Source organism: Miniopterus natalensis, chromosome 10 (genome assembly GCF_054644295.1).
Source record: "Miniopterus natalensis isolate mMinNat1 chromosome 10, mMinNat1.hap1, whole genome shotgun sequence".
Taxonomy (NCBI): Eukaryota; Metazoa; Chordata; class Mammalia; order Chiroptera; family Miniopteridae; genus Miniopterus; species Miniopterus natalensis.
The window spans coordinates 57,454,434-57,471,254 of NC_142090.1; the positions used below are offsets into that span (position 1 = coordinate 57,454,434).

Sequence of the window (16,821 nt, forward strand, 5' to 3'; positions counted from 1 at the left end):
GGATCTTCAAAAGTTACCCAGCAACCATTCATGTTTTGTTTTGTGGTATTAATAAATTTAATTCTTTGGTTGGTTTTGATCCAAAAATAGGAATAATTTAAGCATTTTATCTGTTTTGTAGCTAGAATTTTTAAGCGTATAGTTCTGGATTTACCTAAAACTGTCCTAAGCTGAGATTCATATTGTAGCTATTTAAAGTTAGTACTGATTTTAGAGAATATAGTTACAGATGACATTTGGAGATCTAAACAATTTTAAGATTCCCCATAAAGTGTATGCACTGCAGTTTTAGAATGAGCAGAGGTGGGAAGACTCATATTTCAGTCCTGGTTGGGTCACTACAAACTGTATCATCTTAAGCAAATCACTAAAATTCTCTGAGCCTGTTTCCTCATCTTTAAGATGGGCATAATATGTACTCCACAGCCATTTGAGAATTCAACAAGGTAACATTATATATGAAAACGTTGTGAACTATTAAATAGCACACTATATGCTTTCCACAATACACAAATAATCCATTTCTCAGATTCTTTACAGATTTGGGGGGGGGGTTCTCTTTCTCATTTATTAGGCCAACTTTTATTTGTAGTCACAGTCACACTGTTCATTAAAGGGTTCAGTTAGAACTTGCCGTTAGAAATATAATGTGTGTAAGGCCCAAACGTGTTAGAACAGTTACCTGTAAATCCGTATAAGATTGTATGGTTTAATGAGGCCTATAGCTGACATTGTTAGGTCCTAATGTATTTTTACCTGCTTACATTCTGATTTACTGAAGGGGTTTGAATTTGCCTTGTAAAATTAGTGGATAACTGAAGCTGTTTTGCTTGACCATCATGATTTCTTAGATTTAAAGATTTTGCAATTATTGTATTTTGGGAGGTGCTGCAATCTCTACTCAGAAGAAGTCAGAACTGGGGTATAGGACACTTGGGTTCCTGTGTGTGAGTCTGGTAACACTTTTACTCTTAGATAACATATGATTAGAGGTTAAGTAAGTTGGTCAGTTCACCTTGAATTATCGAATGAAATGATCATTTATTAAATGCTTCCAAATTTCATGCCTTAGCTGAACTGCCTGGATTCTAATCCTGGCCCCCTCACATTCTCTCTTAGAACCTGGGACATATAATTTATCTTTTTCGTGTCTCAGTTTCTTCAGTCACTTCCATTTAAGTGACTAACATCTGAAATGTTCACAATAACTTTATTTTAACTGCTCCTGAATAACCAAGGTAGCCCACGATTTCTCCAAGAGGATGTTGATGTTTTTTACTACCCTGGTCACCCCCTCCTGGCCTTCTAGTGCCTGGAATCACTCCAAGGGGAAGTAGATAATTACTGTTCCTTCTCTCTTGAAACGTGTGAAGTGAAGCATGTGTAATAGATTAAAAATAGTGAGTTTTCTCCTTTCCCAGGATCTGAGTTAGACATTAAGATCACTAGGTAATGCTGAGGAGTAATGATATGGCCAAAGAAGAAGAATATACTAATATGTGCACAACCCTTCCCCCTTACCCCCATGCCCAAAGAAAAAGCCCTTTCTTAAATTTCTTACATTGCATCCAAATTTCATGCCTTAGCTGAACTGCCTGGATTCTAATCCTGGCCCCCTCACATTCTCTCTTAGAACCTTGGACAAATAATTTATCTTTTTCGTGTCTCAGTTTCTTCATTCCCAAAATGGGCATGACAATATTAACACCCATCTCCTAGGGTGGTTGTGGGGATTCAATCAATTAATATATAAAGCACAAACAAAGCTGGCAAAGAATGTGCTATAACGAGTATTAGGTGGTAAATTGTCTTTCTAAAGATTAATTTACTGGGGTTTTTTGGGGAGTCTTTGAATGTGATCCATTTCTAGAGTAAAAAGTTGAATATTCTTGGCTCCAGTTATTTCAAATTTTATTTAGTAAAACTCCCAACACCATGTTTTTGAAACAGTCCACCTCTTTCTGTAAAAGCCATTAAATCTCTGAAGTGATCCACATCTGTTTTTAGCATAAAAGAAGTAGTGCAATGGGGAGAGAAAGGAAGAGTATTTTGCGTTCAGTCCCTTTAATGATTTATGGCAGTCTGATTGGTATTCTGGAGAAAGTTGTTGCGAACATTTCAGATGTTAGTCACTTAAAAAAGAATTAGAATTTGACCACTTTCCTCAGAAAGACTAACCATCATATTCTATTCCACCAACAAATAAAAGAAGAAAAAGATGTCGTAAGTATTGTGGAATTTAAGAACATAAAAACATTACTAACATCTTTTTCATAGAGAAGCTTTCTTTCTCGATAAGTTAGAGGAGTAGGGTGAATGATAGAAGCCAATGATATTTCATTAATCCTTTGTTATATTTTGATGCCTATTATGGTATTATTTAAGTGTCAGTGTTCATTTTTTAGTAGCTGATTTATCTTACTCTCATTTAGTAGTCATTCACTATTTACTGAGGGGTATAGGATAGTTTATGGACTCCACCCCAAATGACTCTAGACAGTTTGGATTTAAGGATTTTTTTTAAAAAAAGTTATTGATTGCCCAGCTGGCATGGCTCAGTGGTTGAGCATCGACCTAGGATCCAGGAGATCTCAGTTCAATTCCCAGTCAGGGCACATGCCCAGGTTGTGGGCTCGAATCCCAGTAGGAGGCGTGCAGGAGGCAGCCGATCAGTGACTCTCTCATTATTGATGTTTCTCTCTCTCTCTCTGTCTCTCTCTGTCTGTCTCTCTCTCCCCCTTCCTCTCTCTGAAATCAATAAAATATTTTTTAAAAATTTATTGATTGATTTTAGAGAGAGAGGAAGGGAGAGAAAAAGAGAGAGAAATATCGATTTATTGTCTCACTTATGTATGCATTCATTGGTTGATTCTTGTGTGTGCCCTTACTGGAGATCAAACCCCACAACCTTGGTGTATCAGGAGGACACTCTAATCAGCTGAGCTACCCAGCCAGGGCTCTTTGCTTTTTATGGTTTTTCTGTCTTCTGTTGTCCTGTGTGCTATCATGTCCTATCACAGTCCTTTCTACTTCTGGCAGCTTTTGTGATTTGCTGCCTCTGATCTGCGGAGAAACTGGGTAGTCAGGTTTGTTAGAACTGTGTTTTTGAAAACGTTCTAGGTGAGGACATCAATCTCTTTCTTTTCTCTAGTGCCTTGCTGCTCAAAGAGGGGTCTGAAGACCAGCAGGATCAGCTCACCTTGTTAGAAATGCAGAATCTTGGGCCTCACTCCAAAACTGCTGTATCAGAATCAGCGTTTTAACAAGATTCTCAGGTGATTCATGTGCACATTAAAATTTGAGAAGCCCCACTTTAGCATATCAACTTTGTGACAGTTCATTTTTCTACTTCGAGATCCTTTTCTAGCTTACAAATTGTGTCTTACTGTGTTCTAGGTTCTATAGCTTGCTCTGAAATATTTTACGTCTAGACACAAGGGGCATATTATAATGTCGAGAAGCATATTAATGTTTGGTAAGAGGTAATTCATGAAGATTTTATTTTCTCTCCCCTAGGATATCCAGCGATCTTGGAAGAGTCTGTGTCATGGAATCGATCTCTGTGATGGGAAGCCCTAAGAGCCTTAGTGAAACGTTTTTGCCTAATGGCATAAATGGTATCAAAGATGCAAGGAAGGTCACTGTAGGTGTAATTGGAAGTGGGGATTTTGCAAAATCCCTGACCATTCGACTTATTAGATGTGGCTATCATGTGGTCATAGGAAGTAGAAATCCCAAAGTTGCTTCTGAATTTTTTCCTCATGTGGTAGACGTCACTCATCATGAAGATGCGCTAACGAAAACAAATATAATATTTGTTGCTCTACATAGAGAACATTACACCTCCCTGTGGGACCTGAGACATCTGCTCGTGGGTAAAATCCTGATTGATGTGAGCAATAACATGAAAGTAAACCAATATCCAGAATCCAATGCTGAATATCTGGCTTCCTTGTTCCCGGATTCACTGGTTGTCAAAGGATTCAATGTTATCTCAGCTTGGGCACTTCAGTTAGGACCTAAGGATGCCAGCCGGCAGGTATGTGTTTTTAAATTTTATTCTTGTTTATCTGGTATTTTTAGTTATGTAGTTAAACAAATAGCATCCATTTAAAAACCAAATTCTGATACCCTCCAATGATTATCATTTTGAAAACTATGAATGAGCACCTGAAAGTTCACATCCTGACCTTGTAGGGGCACATTTCTGTTCTCAGAATCATGCGGAAAGCTGAGAAAATAACTTTGGACTTTTCCGTCGTAACAGGCTAGTTCAAGGAAAGGCAAGGCTGGCTGATGAATAATGGGACACATTGCATTGAGTCTGTCCTTGCTTCCCCAGAAACAGAAACAACAGCCAAAAAGGCCTCTCTCTTTCTCCCCCTTCCTTCCCTGCAGCCATTTGGTAGCAGTGTTTCATTCTGTATGAAATGCTATTTAATGTGATCCTCAGGAAGAATGCTTTGGAAGTCCATTTTATTTCACGTAGATTATTCATAGAATTTATTAAAACACAGTAGTACAGTTTGTTTTATTTTAAATGTAGATTTTAGTTCGTGTGAGGAAAATAGAGGCAGATTGGACTTCTTAGGTTCTCTTTTAGTCTAGGGGTTCTGCCTAGTTCAGTTTGAAAATAGAAGTAAATGGGGAACCCCATCAATGCCTTTGTGGAATGAGAGCTTTTATGAGTAAACATATAAATAGTGCGCCTTAAAAACCTTTTAAAGATGTGGTTATGCATTATAATTAAGCATGATGATAAAATACTTTTGTTATTTTTGTCCATAAAGACAATTGATTAAGGGTCTTAGAAAATAAATTCAAGCATCTTATCACTGCATGTTGCATATCAGTCATGATAACCATTCACTTTCAGGTCTTTCATTTGGAAGCCTAGTAAAAGAATATATATTTTTTCCAGTTTTCCTAGATGCTATTTCTAGGATCCTTTTTTCCTTTTGCGTATCCACTAAAGTTTAGCAATGGATACAGACTAAATTAGGGATAAGCCTGACTTTAATCCTTTGCCATATTTGTGATAATTTTAACTCTTTAACAACAACAACAAAATTGTGGAACTATGATTTAATTCAAAGTGGGCTACAGAAATCATTTCATTTGTGTTTCATAGTGCTCATTTCCTTATTATGAATGTTTGATTTCTACTTGTTTGATTTCTACTTTTAGGCTCATTATTAAATTTCATAATTTGTAGCGTTTTTTCCAACAAATAAAAAAGTTCACTTCACCACTGTCACACTGTAATTAATTTACAATGCTTTTCCTTATTTCTTTGTTATATAGGTAGTGTTCCCCACTCCATTTTAGAAGTTCATGAACATTTGTATAATAGTATAAACTTTGTCACTCATCTGCCTAATATTAGGTAAAATTAATAATCCAAAGAGTTTTACATTGTCAGCATAATGCCAGTGTTTCAGTATGGTCTGCTCCAGAACCCTTATATAAACGTCTTCAGGCATGATATATTTAGGAATCTGTTTTCCCCAAGCATTACTTCATAGCAGTATTTTTCTAGCTCTGAGAGCTACCTATAAATAATATTGGCTCACTCCAGCAATGAATTTGGTGCTCAACAAATATTTGTTGAATCTTCATCTGCAGTAGTATCTCTAAGAGGTTCTGGTAGTTTGAAAGCCCACCCTCACCTCCACCCGTCACATCATTAGTGTTCTCATACAGCTAGTGTTAGAAAATGGCAGTTGATTTATTTTCTAAATTACTAAGCCTTATAATACCATTTTTCCCCTCTCTAGGAATACTGTCATTCATTTAAAGATGAAAGAATCTCATATTTTGAACCATGAAGTAATATATTTGAGATAATCCACAGTTTTTCAGTGATACCCGGCGAACTGGTTTCTAAGCCAAAAGATAAATTTTATAAATAATACAGCATCATTATATAATTTAGAGGTTTTAATTGCAAATTCAGTCCTGAGTCCATGCCCATCTTCTCTCTTGCTGAATATCTGTAAAGGGCAGTGCTTGTGAGCACTCTACTAGGCAGAATCAGGTAGCAGGGACTTTGTTTTTTTTAATGACACTATTTTATTCTATTAATAAATAATAAATTAATAAATGCATTATCTCCTAACTTTTTGCATCACTCAGGGTCATCACAAGTGATGCTCCATAGATTAAGTGGAGTGTGGGATCATTACCATTTTTGTAAGCAACAATAATAATGATGTGTCTTTTGTTTTTGCTGCAGGTTTATATTTGCAGCAACAACATTCAAGCTCGACAGCAGGTTGTCGAACTTGCCCGGCAGTTGAATTTTATTCCCGTTGACTTGGGATCGTTGTCATCCGCCAGAGAGATTGAGAATTTACCCCTGCGACTGTTTACCCTCTGGAGAGGGCCAGTGGTGGTCGCCATAAGCCTGGCCACGTTTTTCTTTCTTTATTCCTTTGTCAGAGATGTGATACATCCATATGCTAAAAACCAGCAGAGTGACTTTTACAAGATTCCTATTGAGATTGTGAATAAAACCTTGCCCATAGTTGCCATTACTTTGCTGTCCCTGGTATACCTAGCAGGGCTCCTGGCAGCTGCCTATCAACTTTATTACGGCACCAAGTACAGGAGATTTCCACCTTGGCTGGAGACCTGGTTGCAGTGTAGAAAACAGCTTGGATTACTAAGTTTTTTCTTCACTTCGGTCCATGTTGCCTACAGCCTCTGTTTACCGATGAGAAGGTCAGAGAGATACTTGTTTCTCAACATGGCTTATCAGCAGGTATGGGCCGTGCTTGTTGCTTATCTGATGCTTAATATAATTTGTAAAACGTAAGATTAAAAATAGGGTACAACTTTGCATAGCTTGGTTTATTTAGGGCAGGGAAGTTTTGTTCTTTAAACAATGTTTCTGCAAAATCATTTAGGGTAAAATCTGCAACCATCCCTTTCTTTGCAGAGTAAAAGCAGAGAAATAAAGGATTGGGGGTTTTTTCCTTTTTTTTTTAATGTTATTATTGCGATGATTGCTTTTAGTACTGAACAGCTCATTATTTTAATGTTTTGTAATTGGCAATGTTCCATGAAACATTAAGGCAATTCTTAGTAAATGTATACAGTAAAATTAGAACCAGTGCAAACATAAAACAATAGGGAGTCAAGATCAGGAGACATGCACTTACCACGTTTTTGTTCTCAAAAAGCAAGAAAGATACTAGTTCCTGAGGTGAAGCTTTTCTAGCACTTAGCTCAAGGAAATCTCAAGGAGAGCTTCACAGAGGGAGCTTAATGCTGGAGTAGACTGATTTCCTCAATAATTCCCATTCAGCGAATGTAAAATAAAGGGTATCATTGCAGCTCTTTGATGTAGCATTTCTCAGTGAAAGCCGAGGACACTGCACCAAAACAAATGTGTAACAGCTTTTTCTTTTTATAAGGAACCAAGGCATCATCGGCCAAGTATATAGGGTCTGGTACTTACATGTGTTTCAACAATTTCAACCTAAAATCATTTGAAAAGAAATTAGTACATCAATGCTTTTAAGCCATTCTTTTCCTAAAAATATTAATTCTGTTACCTGAATACTGAGGTTTCAATCTGCTCTTCCAGCGTCCGCCCTCCTTCAAGCCGTTTGCTCAGATCTCACCCCTCAATGAGGCCTACGTTGGACACCATTTTAAATTCTGCTGCCTGCTTCTGGCCCAACCCCGGGCTCCTAGGCACTCTTACTCTGCTCTACTTTCTCTTTTGTCAATAGCAGTTCACCACCTTTTAACACCCTTGATGTTTTCCTTGTCTGTTATTGTTATCTGCCCTCTCATCAGAACGTAATGCTGAATAAACTCAGTCTGGAGGCTCTGCTAGAAATAAATGATAGAGATTTATTCAGGGGTCTTGGAGTTTGCAAACTGTGAATGCAGGTAGGCAAAAACCCAAAGAAAAAGAAGTTAAAAGTTCTTATTGTAAAAAGTGTATTCTTGAGAATTGTCAGTCCTGCATTCATAGCCCTAGGGTTGGTCCAGGACAGTTACCAGCCAGATGCCAGGCAGTCAGGATGATGGGTGCCAGGTGGATACGCACATGAGTCCTTCAGGGGATAATCAGAGAGTTCCCTGGTGGTCAGTTTTATATCCAGGCATTAATGCAGCACTAGAAAGTTTAAGTTCCCAGGCTAGTTGTAACAAGAATGGAATCTTTCCTCATGCCTCAACCTTCATAACATTAATAATTGTAGCAGCTTGGTTAAAATGGCTCCATTTTATATATTTTCTGTCTTTACTCTTATAAGTTCATGAGAGGAGGGATTTTTATGCATTTTGTTCACTGATATATGCCTAATGTCTAGAACTGTGCCTAGTACATAGTCGACACTCTGAAAGCATATTTACGGAGTGAAGGAATGAACTGGGAGGGCAGGAAGATGCAGGTTGTAACCTCTGGGTATACCGAGGTATGCTGTTGTTCTGTATTGTTGTGCAGACATCAGATGAGATAGGAGGAGCCTTTTTCGACAGAGGAATTCTCTGGACCTAATGGCTAAGATCTAGCTTTGCTTTGCTTTAATTTCAAGTATGTTTGGTTAACTGCAACTAGACAACGTTAAGGTGGTGTTACATTAGAATCTGTTTTCCATGAATAGATACTTACGTAAATCAGAGCTTTGGCCAGAGGAGTCCAACCCTTGATTTATACCTTCATACTGTTTGCTTGTAACTAGATATTCTAAAAGCGGTCCCTATGCAGAATACCGCGCCTTCAGAGTTAATCAAGTCTGGCTTGGTTACATAGCATTCTCGAGGTAAGGGGAAGACATTTGGAAAAGCGCTGTATAGGAATGAGGCAGTTGGACAGTTGGAAATGTATTTTAAATAATGAGGCAATTCAAGTGGATAAATATTTGCATTCGGTAGGGCTTTATCCTCAGGGAAATCTCAGCTTCCTGTGGAACAAAGGGTAAGAAGAAAGAGATAAATGAACATATATTCTTGATGTGAGAAAGGAACATACAGCAGTAGTTTAAAAATTCTAAGTTGAACTAAGTTGAGCATGTACCCAAAATATTCAATCAAGTTAAACCAACTTGTAAAAGTACCTCAAAACTAAGTCTAACTGCCACTGCTTCTTCTGTGTCACCCGGAACCTACCCCTCGGCATTTCATGGTCTCGATGCCAGAGTCCCTGTAACCGTGATGCATTACAGGTTTACCGACTCTTCTCACGTGTGTGCAAGGAAGGAGAGAATCCTAGTCCCTCTTTTTGTTTAACTCTCCATTCTCTTTCTCCCACGCCTAGAACAATGTAATAGATTCCTCATAACAGTTTGTTAAATTGAATTAATACAACTTAAGTATGTCCATATGTGACGTATTCTTATGCCAAGAGTGAACTCTGTGCTGAATCAGTTAATGTTCTGCCAAATAAGGGAAATTCACGTTCGTTCTCTTGTTAGGTTCATGCAAACATTGAAAACTCTTGGAATGAGGAAGAAGTTTGGAGAATTGAAATGTATATCTCCTTTGGCATAATGAGCCTGGGCTTACTGTCCCTCCTGGCAGTCACCTCCATCCCTTCAGTGAGCAATGCTTTAAACTGGAGGGAATTCAGTTTTATTCAGGTATGTGGGGTTCTGTTTGGTGAGGGAATGGGCTGCATAGAATTTAAGTGTTAAGTACAGTTGAATTTAAATATGCTTCTCATGAAAAGATTGCCTTTGGGGGCTGCATTTTTGCAAGTAAGCTTGGCGAACTCATATTGTTGGAGGCTAGCCTAGGATCATGCTAGTTTAGTAAGTGAAAGACCAGAACAGGTTTTTATTGGAAGGCTTTGATAGCATTGCCTGCTATGCTATGGATAAAGGTTATTTTAATAAGAAAAAGAAGGTGGGGATGTGTGAGCTTAGAACAAGTTTAATGCCAAAAGTCAATGGTCAGTGTATTGTTAGCCAAATGAATGAAGAATTATTTTATTTTTTATTTTATTTTATATTTTGAGTCATCTTGCTATGCCTAGAAAAATCTCATTGATTTGAATTCAAGTGAGGAGAATGTCAGTCGAATATTTTATGAGAAATGTGTGTGTACACATACACAAACACAAACAGTGGCAAATCAGATAACTAGGTTAATGGATTATGACAAGCTACCTGTTAGTATATTTAGTATATAAGCTATATACGTATGTATATGAGTGTGTACAAAAAGATTTCAAAACACCATTGTTCTTTAATAAATTGAATATTTGCCTCCATTTATTCTTATTTAATAAATTCGCATTTTTTTAAAATCGTCACCTGAGAACATGCTTTTATTGATTTTAGAGGGAGAGGAAGGGAGAGATGGAGAGAGAGTAACATCTTTTGGTTGCATCTTGCACACACCCCGACCAGAGATTGAACCCGAGACCTTTTGGTGTACGGAGGATGCTCCAACCAACTGAGTCACACCAGCTGAAGCTAAATTTGCATATTTAAAAATATGTAACTCAAACATAGACCCTACCTATATTATCACAAAATCAGTATTGGTTGGATACAAGAGGTTTACAGCACTATAATGCCAAAGAATATCATTTGGTGATACACTAAATTTTGGGGGAGGGGGGCGTACCTATTTGCTTGAGGTTTTATGTTTTTAAGTTATATAAAAATCTCATTCAAATTAAGGACATTTCCCTTATCTAAATTCATTTTTCTTCTTTTGAAGGAAAGAAAATGTGAATACTTTTCCAAGTGCTAGTTTAATCACACTTGGAAAGAAATACAAGGCCCTCAGATAAAATGTGCTATATGGGTGCAAATTATCATTATAAATTTAGATGAGTAATTGCAAACAGAACAGTTTTCTGCTAGAATTTTGATCCTTTCCCAGTGAAATTAGATGTTACATCACTCTATGAATGTAATAATACAATTGAACATAATAATTTAGGGAACCAGGAATGCTGAACTTTTAGATTTTAACTTATAAACTGCTTAACTGCTTTTAATAATCTTATTTAATAAGGCCAATGAAGCCACATGTTTGAAATGCTATTTATATTACTTACTAGCATATACTATTTTTCATATTTACCTTCAGTTAGTATGTGCATATGAATGTGTATATACCCCCGTGAGAATGCTCTTGAGCATTTAATTTTATTATATATGTATGTATGTATATATATGTATGCATACATATATAAACACACCCATTTTTGTAATACACACAACTAGCAGAAATGTGAATAACCTTTATGAAGAAGTTTAGCAGTTTTTATCAACACCCTTAAGGTAAAGCCAGATGATTTGACTAGCAATCCCACTATAAGAAATCAGTTCAAAGGAAATAAATCACAATATAGAAAAGGGCTTCAAGTGACATTATTTAGAGTTGAGGAAAGCTGGAAACAGTAAATGATCAACAAAAGGAATGGTTAAATAAACTATAGCACATTCATTCAATGGAATGTCATACAGCATTCAAGCTATGTCCTTATACTTAATGACATGAGGAAAAAGTTCTTCATATAATAAATGAAATAGAATATTAAACTATAGGCAGTATGGTCTTATTTGTGTAAAATAAAGCATGCATATAAATATATATGAAAATGTTTAAATTTTTAATTTAGTAGAGAACAAAAAGTAGCTCAGTAATTTAAGATAAAATAGTTTTTATCAAAATATAAAGATGGTATACCTGGGTAGGTTTATTGATGAGTTTGAATAATTTGTCTCTTATTTCTTTGTTTCTTTTTCTTACTCCTCCCTCCAAAGTCTACACTCGGCTACGTGGCTCTGCTCATAAGCACTTTCCATGTTTTAATTTATGGATGGAAACGAGCTTTCGAAGAAGAGTACTATAGGTTTTATACACCACCAAACTTCGTTCTTGCTCTCGTTTTGCCCTCAATTGTAATTCTGGGTAAGAGCATTTTACTTCTTCCATGTATAAGCCAAAAGCTAAAGAGAATTAAAAAAGGCTGGGAAAAGAGCCAATTTCTAGAAGAAGGTCTTGGAGGCGCAGTGCCTCATTTCTCACCAGAGAGGGTCACAGTGATGTGATGATAAATGGTGCTCGCTGATGCCATAAGGAGGCCCTGCCCATGCCATCCTTTTTATGACTTCCCGTGTGTTCAGTTCCCAGTGCGCTGTCCATTTCTGTGTGCTGAAACTTGTTCAGTGTGGTCTCAGCCAAATAGTGGTAGAATTTTCTTCAAATTCATTTTCACAAATGTCATTTTTTGCCAATATGGATATTTGTAGTTAACTTATTGTTGAAATTTAGATATGTTTTTTGTTTTGCACAACTGTGACATTACTGTTATTTTAACAAACTATATTCTTAATCAGGCCAAAATGTTTATAGTTAATAATATAGATACAATATAATGTTAAAAACACTTTGCAAACCAGCAGAATTTTAGGTTTTAATATAATTCAATAGATAAGTTTTTTTCTGAAGCTCAAGTAAGGTTTTAATCATTATCCAGTGTAAGAAATAGAAATGCATAATCATATATTTTTTTTAAGAAAGGATGCATTATATTAGCATCTAGGAAAGGGTGCATGGCTATATTCCTATATTTCTCTCATAAGACAGGATTTGAAGAATATCATTAATTTTGTGAATCAGTGTGATTATGTGAACAAACACAAACTGAAAAGACAAATTGAACCTGAAGTGATATTTAAAATGCATTGGAGACATGAAAGATATTCTGATAATGCGTACCTCATGAAAGATTTTCTTTATCTTGTTACAAAGCAGTTCCCTTTGAATATTAATATGTTGTCCAGGAGAAGACAGCCATACTTGGCCTCCATAACTGATTTTGCTAATATAGTACCAATCCTGGAAATCGTATAATTGTTTCTAGTTAGAGGGAAAGTAGTAGGTTTGCACACAGGTAGTTGTTTGTCAACTGATCTCTGTTGTTGCACCTTAGCCAGTCACCACTCTCTATGGTATAGGATTTTACAATTCATTGAGGGATTATAAAATGCCACCTGTTGTTCTAAGCACTTTACTTGTATTATCCCATTTTATGCTTAAAACAATCCCATGACAGAGGTAGTTATCATCTTCATTTTACATATGAGAAAACTGAAGGATAGAAAAGTTAAGTCACTTGCCCAAGGTCATGCAGAGCCAGCATTCAAGCCCCGGCAGTCTGTTCCAGAGGCTGATTCTAACCTCCAGGCTGTGTGGCCCCTACTCCATCTCCATGCATTACATTATGTTGCCAAGGCATTGATATTCTTGAGAGGGAGTTGTGGTTATCAAATTGTGGGACAATGCACAGTTACTTGCCTTGGGGGAAGATCTTGCCTGAGCCATGACCCTGGAGACCCATGGCAGTCCTTATGCCTCCCAATAAGCGTGAGGGACTCCAGCAGAGATAGGACAATGGCAGTTTTAATAAATGTCTGAGGTCCTACAGAATCTTAAAAAGTCCCTGTAGGTTGGTCATCTCCTTTTCTCTTCTTGGGAAGTCCTACTGCCTGCTCAGCCATTCATTAGGGAGCAGTTTGCAAGCATGAAGGAGATTAGGGTAAGTGGTTAATTAAAAATCTGCTCTAGAGACATATAATCATACAAATTATTCATAAAATTTTTCAGTGCTGACATGCCACATTAAAATTGCATTTTATTCACACTTGGGTTAGAACACCCTACATTTTCACCCGTATGTTCTTTCCTATTAAAATAAAAAATTGCAGATGAAATACATTCCTCTGAAATTATAACATTTGTAAACTCACTCTCTGAGTCTGAGGGACTACTGAATCCAGCTGACAGAAATAAAAGGATGTTTACTTAGTGGAGGCTACCTTTTCCACCAATGGCTCTTTCCCTACTATGCATTGTGTCGGTTTGGTAAATCACTCATGATTCTCTAATGTTCTCTCCTTGGTGAATTTTAATATCTTTTACTTTTTAATTGAGCTCTCTATTTTCTTTATTTTAATTATAATCTTCCCCTCTTGATAATCACTTACTTGTTAGTTCTTAGTAGCGATTTGACTGGGTGATAACTTTTAAAGGTAAATACCTATAAACTGTTTAGTGGACTAGTGAAATCAACAGCATATTTTCAATATTTTCTTGTTCCTTAAATTTCACTGCCTGAAGATCTTATATTCACCATTTAATGTGAAAATACAATGAAATATTTTTAAAATTAGATTACTATTGAAGCATATTGTTGCATATGTATATTAAGTAGCCAATAATAGAAATAAAATCACTTTGGGAGATAAATGGGGACTTTGAAAATATGAAAAAATGAAATTTATGAGAATATATGTAAGATGTAACTTGTTTCAAATGGTATCTCCTTTTCTCCTTTACAGAGATGAAATTAATTTTGAAGTGTTAGAATAAATGTAATAAATTCATAATTCTAAATATTTAAAAGCCTTTCAAAAGTGCAAAAATATTGACTTAATTGCTTTATTTGACTTTTAATTGCTTTACTATTTCCTACCTGATTATTTTTCTTCATCACTACTTTTCATAATCATTTTCATAAAAAATCATTAGTCTGGCCTCAGAAGTAGGACTGAATTCTGCTCTTACTAGATGTGAAAAAGTGGTGGGTACTTTAAAGTAATGGAAATTTGTTTTCTAATCTATACTTTGAGAAGTGCCCCTGAGAAAATTGTAAGAATGTAGAAAATATATCCAGTCTTAAACCTATGCAAAAAAAATCAAGTAATTTTTTTCCTAAGAATAAAATAATCCTGGACTGATGATGCTACTTAGCTTTTTTGTGCAGATGTCATATGTCTCCTCTATTAATAATTTTTAAAATTATGTTTAAATATGAATATATTCATGCTAACATATATTTTTCATAGCATTTATGAAAATTTAGCTGAGATTGCCTACATGTAGAGATTTTTATTTAAATTTTAAAATATTTTAAAGTATGAATAAATTATATTTATAGCTATTTATCAGAGATGATTATTTTGTGCAATGTATGGGATTGGCTAACGAGCTCTAGTGTTAAAACTACCAGATTATTTTCTAATAAATTGGCATTATTGATTAAGGAATTTGATTAAGGAATTTCTTGACTTGATTAAGGAATTTCTTTCAAAGTTAATTTGATAATAGTAACATAAGGTATATTCATACAGTCAGATTATGAAAATTATTTGAATAAAAGGGCTTCAAGAATATATCACATCCAGTGTTTGTATTGTTTATCTCCTATGAAATATGATAAAACTTTAATTCCTTTAAATTGCCTTTTGCCATTAAACTATTTCATAATAAATTCTGTACAGAGAGGACCCCCCCCCAAAAGAGGTTTATTTGTGAAATTTAAGGTTTTTTATGTGCTATTTTAAATAAAGTACCATAAATGTAATTCATAGGTATTTCTTTAGGAATACTGTAAACACTGAACCTGTGTCAGTCTATAAAATCTGTTTTGAAATAAGTGTTTAAACAGTTGAAAATGTCATGTTCAAATTATTTTGTAAATTCATGACTTGAAGCAGTGCTACTCATAGTGTAACACACCTTGGTCCAGTGTTAAGATTATTATTTGTGATGTGTCATCATGAAAAGGAGATGTTCCACCTTCAATTCTTCATAAGTCAGTGAAACAAATTCTGGTATATATTCACTATATGTAATTGCTCTAAATGGAAATGTAATAATTTTAGTGAAAACACATTCTGTAGTGAATTTTACAGGAATGAAATGGTTCTTCAGTTTTTTTAATATGAAAAATTATGAAGTGCAAATATTCAGAGATTCTGCCCATATGATACCAAAACAACGTTTAATTCAGCCTAACACATGTGCATACTGAGATCTTTCACTTTCCAAATCATTGGATTTTCATTCATGCAGCCATTCAAAATTAGGGCCAACTGTATGGATACTCCCAGTGACTGGACTGGCTAAGTTAAATCACCAAAGCAGGGGCTTTTGTATGATTTCCAAGATGCCAACTTCTAGGAAATATTCTAAGATTTTCTTTAAAGGTTTTACATAGTTTTTCAGATCCCCATCCTGAATAGGGACTGAAAGTTGTCTCTCAATGTCTAGTTACTCTACTTCTTTACAATCTGCTGACCATCAAATTCCTCAGCCGCCCTTGCAGTCAGGTGGCCCCATGTGACTGAGTGTTGTCCAGTGACATGCAGGGGGAATGTATGAGTGACTTGCAGGAATGGAAGTCTCTTCAAAGGAAAGCAGCACGAGTTTTTTACCTTTATTGCTCCATCTTGCTGCTGGAACTATGGAAATAACAGGAGCCTTGACCTATCCAAGAGGACCAAGGCCACACCCTAAGGAAGGCATGTTAGTGACTAAAGAGATCTTGACTGTTTCACTACTTGGACTGCCTTTTCCTGTATTTAAGCCATTGTAAATTTGGGTTTCTTTACATGAAGTCAGAATCAATCCATTCTGGCCTTCAGTTTTCCGTCATGATACCGTTTAACACTGTTTGAATAAACTAGAATGCAATAATTCTTACCTTTAAAAGTTTTTAAAGGATAATCTGCAATTCACATTAGAATTGGTTTTTCATTGTTAATTAATTAGACTCATCTTCTTGCCTTGATCTTTGATTAGATATTTTGTATCTGCTAATAAAAGTCTTCTTTATAACTGTGTAATAGATATTTGCTAAAACTCTGTAATCACCAAATGATTGCTATCAAGTTACATGCCATGTTTTTATATCATTCTCATAGATCTGCCTTATAAACATCTAAATAAAAAGCACTATGTATGATAGTTTTGGAGTCTTGGGAGTTTTGTTTTTTTTTGCCAAAGTAGTCATTTAGAAAACATCCATCTAATAAATTGGTATTCCTAAAATCATTTCTT

At 35.7% G+C, this 16,821-nt stretch overlaps 1 protein-coding gene across 1 annotated transcript; it reads left to right on the forward strand.

Annotated features, from left to right (window-relative positions):
* The first annotated feature begins 2,923 nt into the window (after positions 1 to 2,923).
* On the forward strand, positions 2,924 to 16,728 carry STEAP2 (STEAP2 metalloreductase). Its single transcript, XM_016218904.2, has 5 exons — positions 2,924 to 3,275; positions 3,517 to 4,039; positions 6,236 to 6,763; positions 9,432 to 9,596; positions 11,739 to 16,728. The coding sequence occupies exons 2-5, from the start codon at positions 3,548 to 3,550 to the stop codon at positions 12,024 to 12,026; spliced, it is 1,473 nt and encodes a 490-aa protein (XP_016074390.1). The 5' UTR covers positions 2,924 to 3,275; positions 3,517 to 3,547; the 3' UTR covers positions 12,027 to 16,728.
* The last annotated feature ends 93 nt before the right edge of the window (positions 16,729 to 16,821 follow it).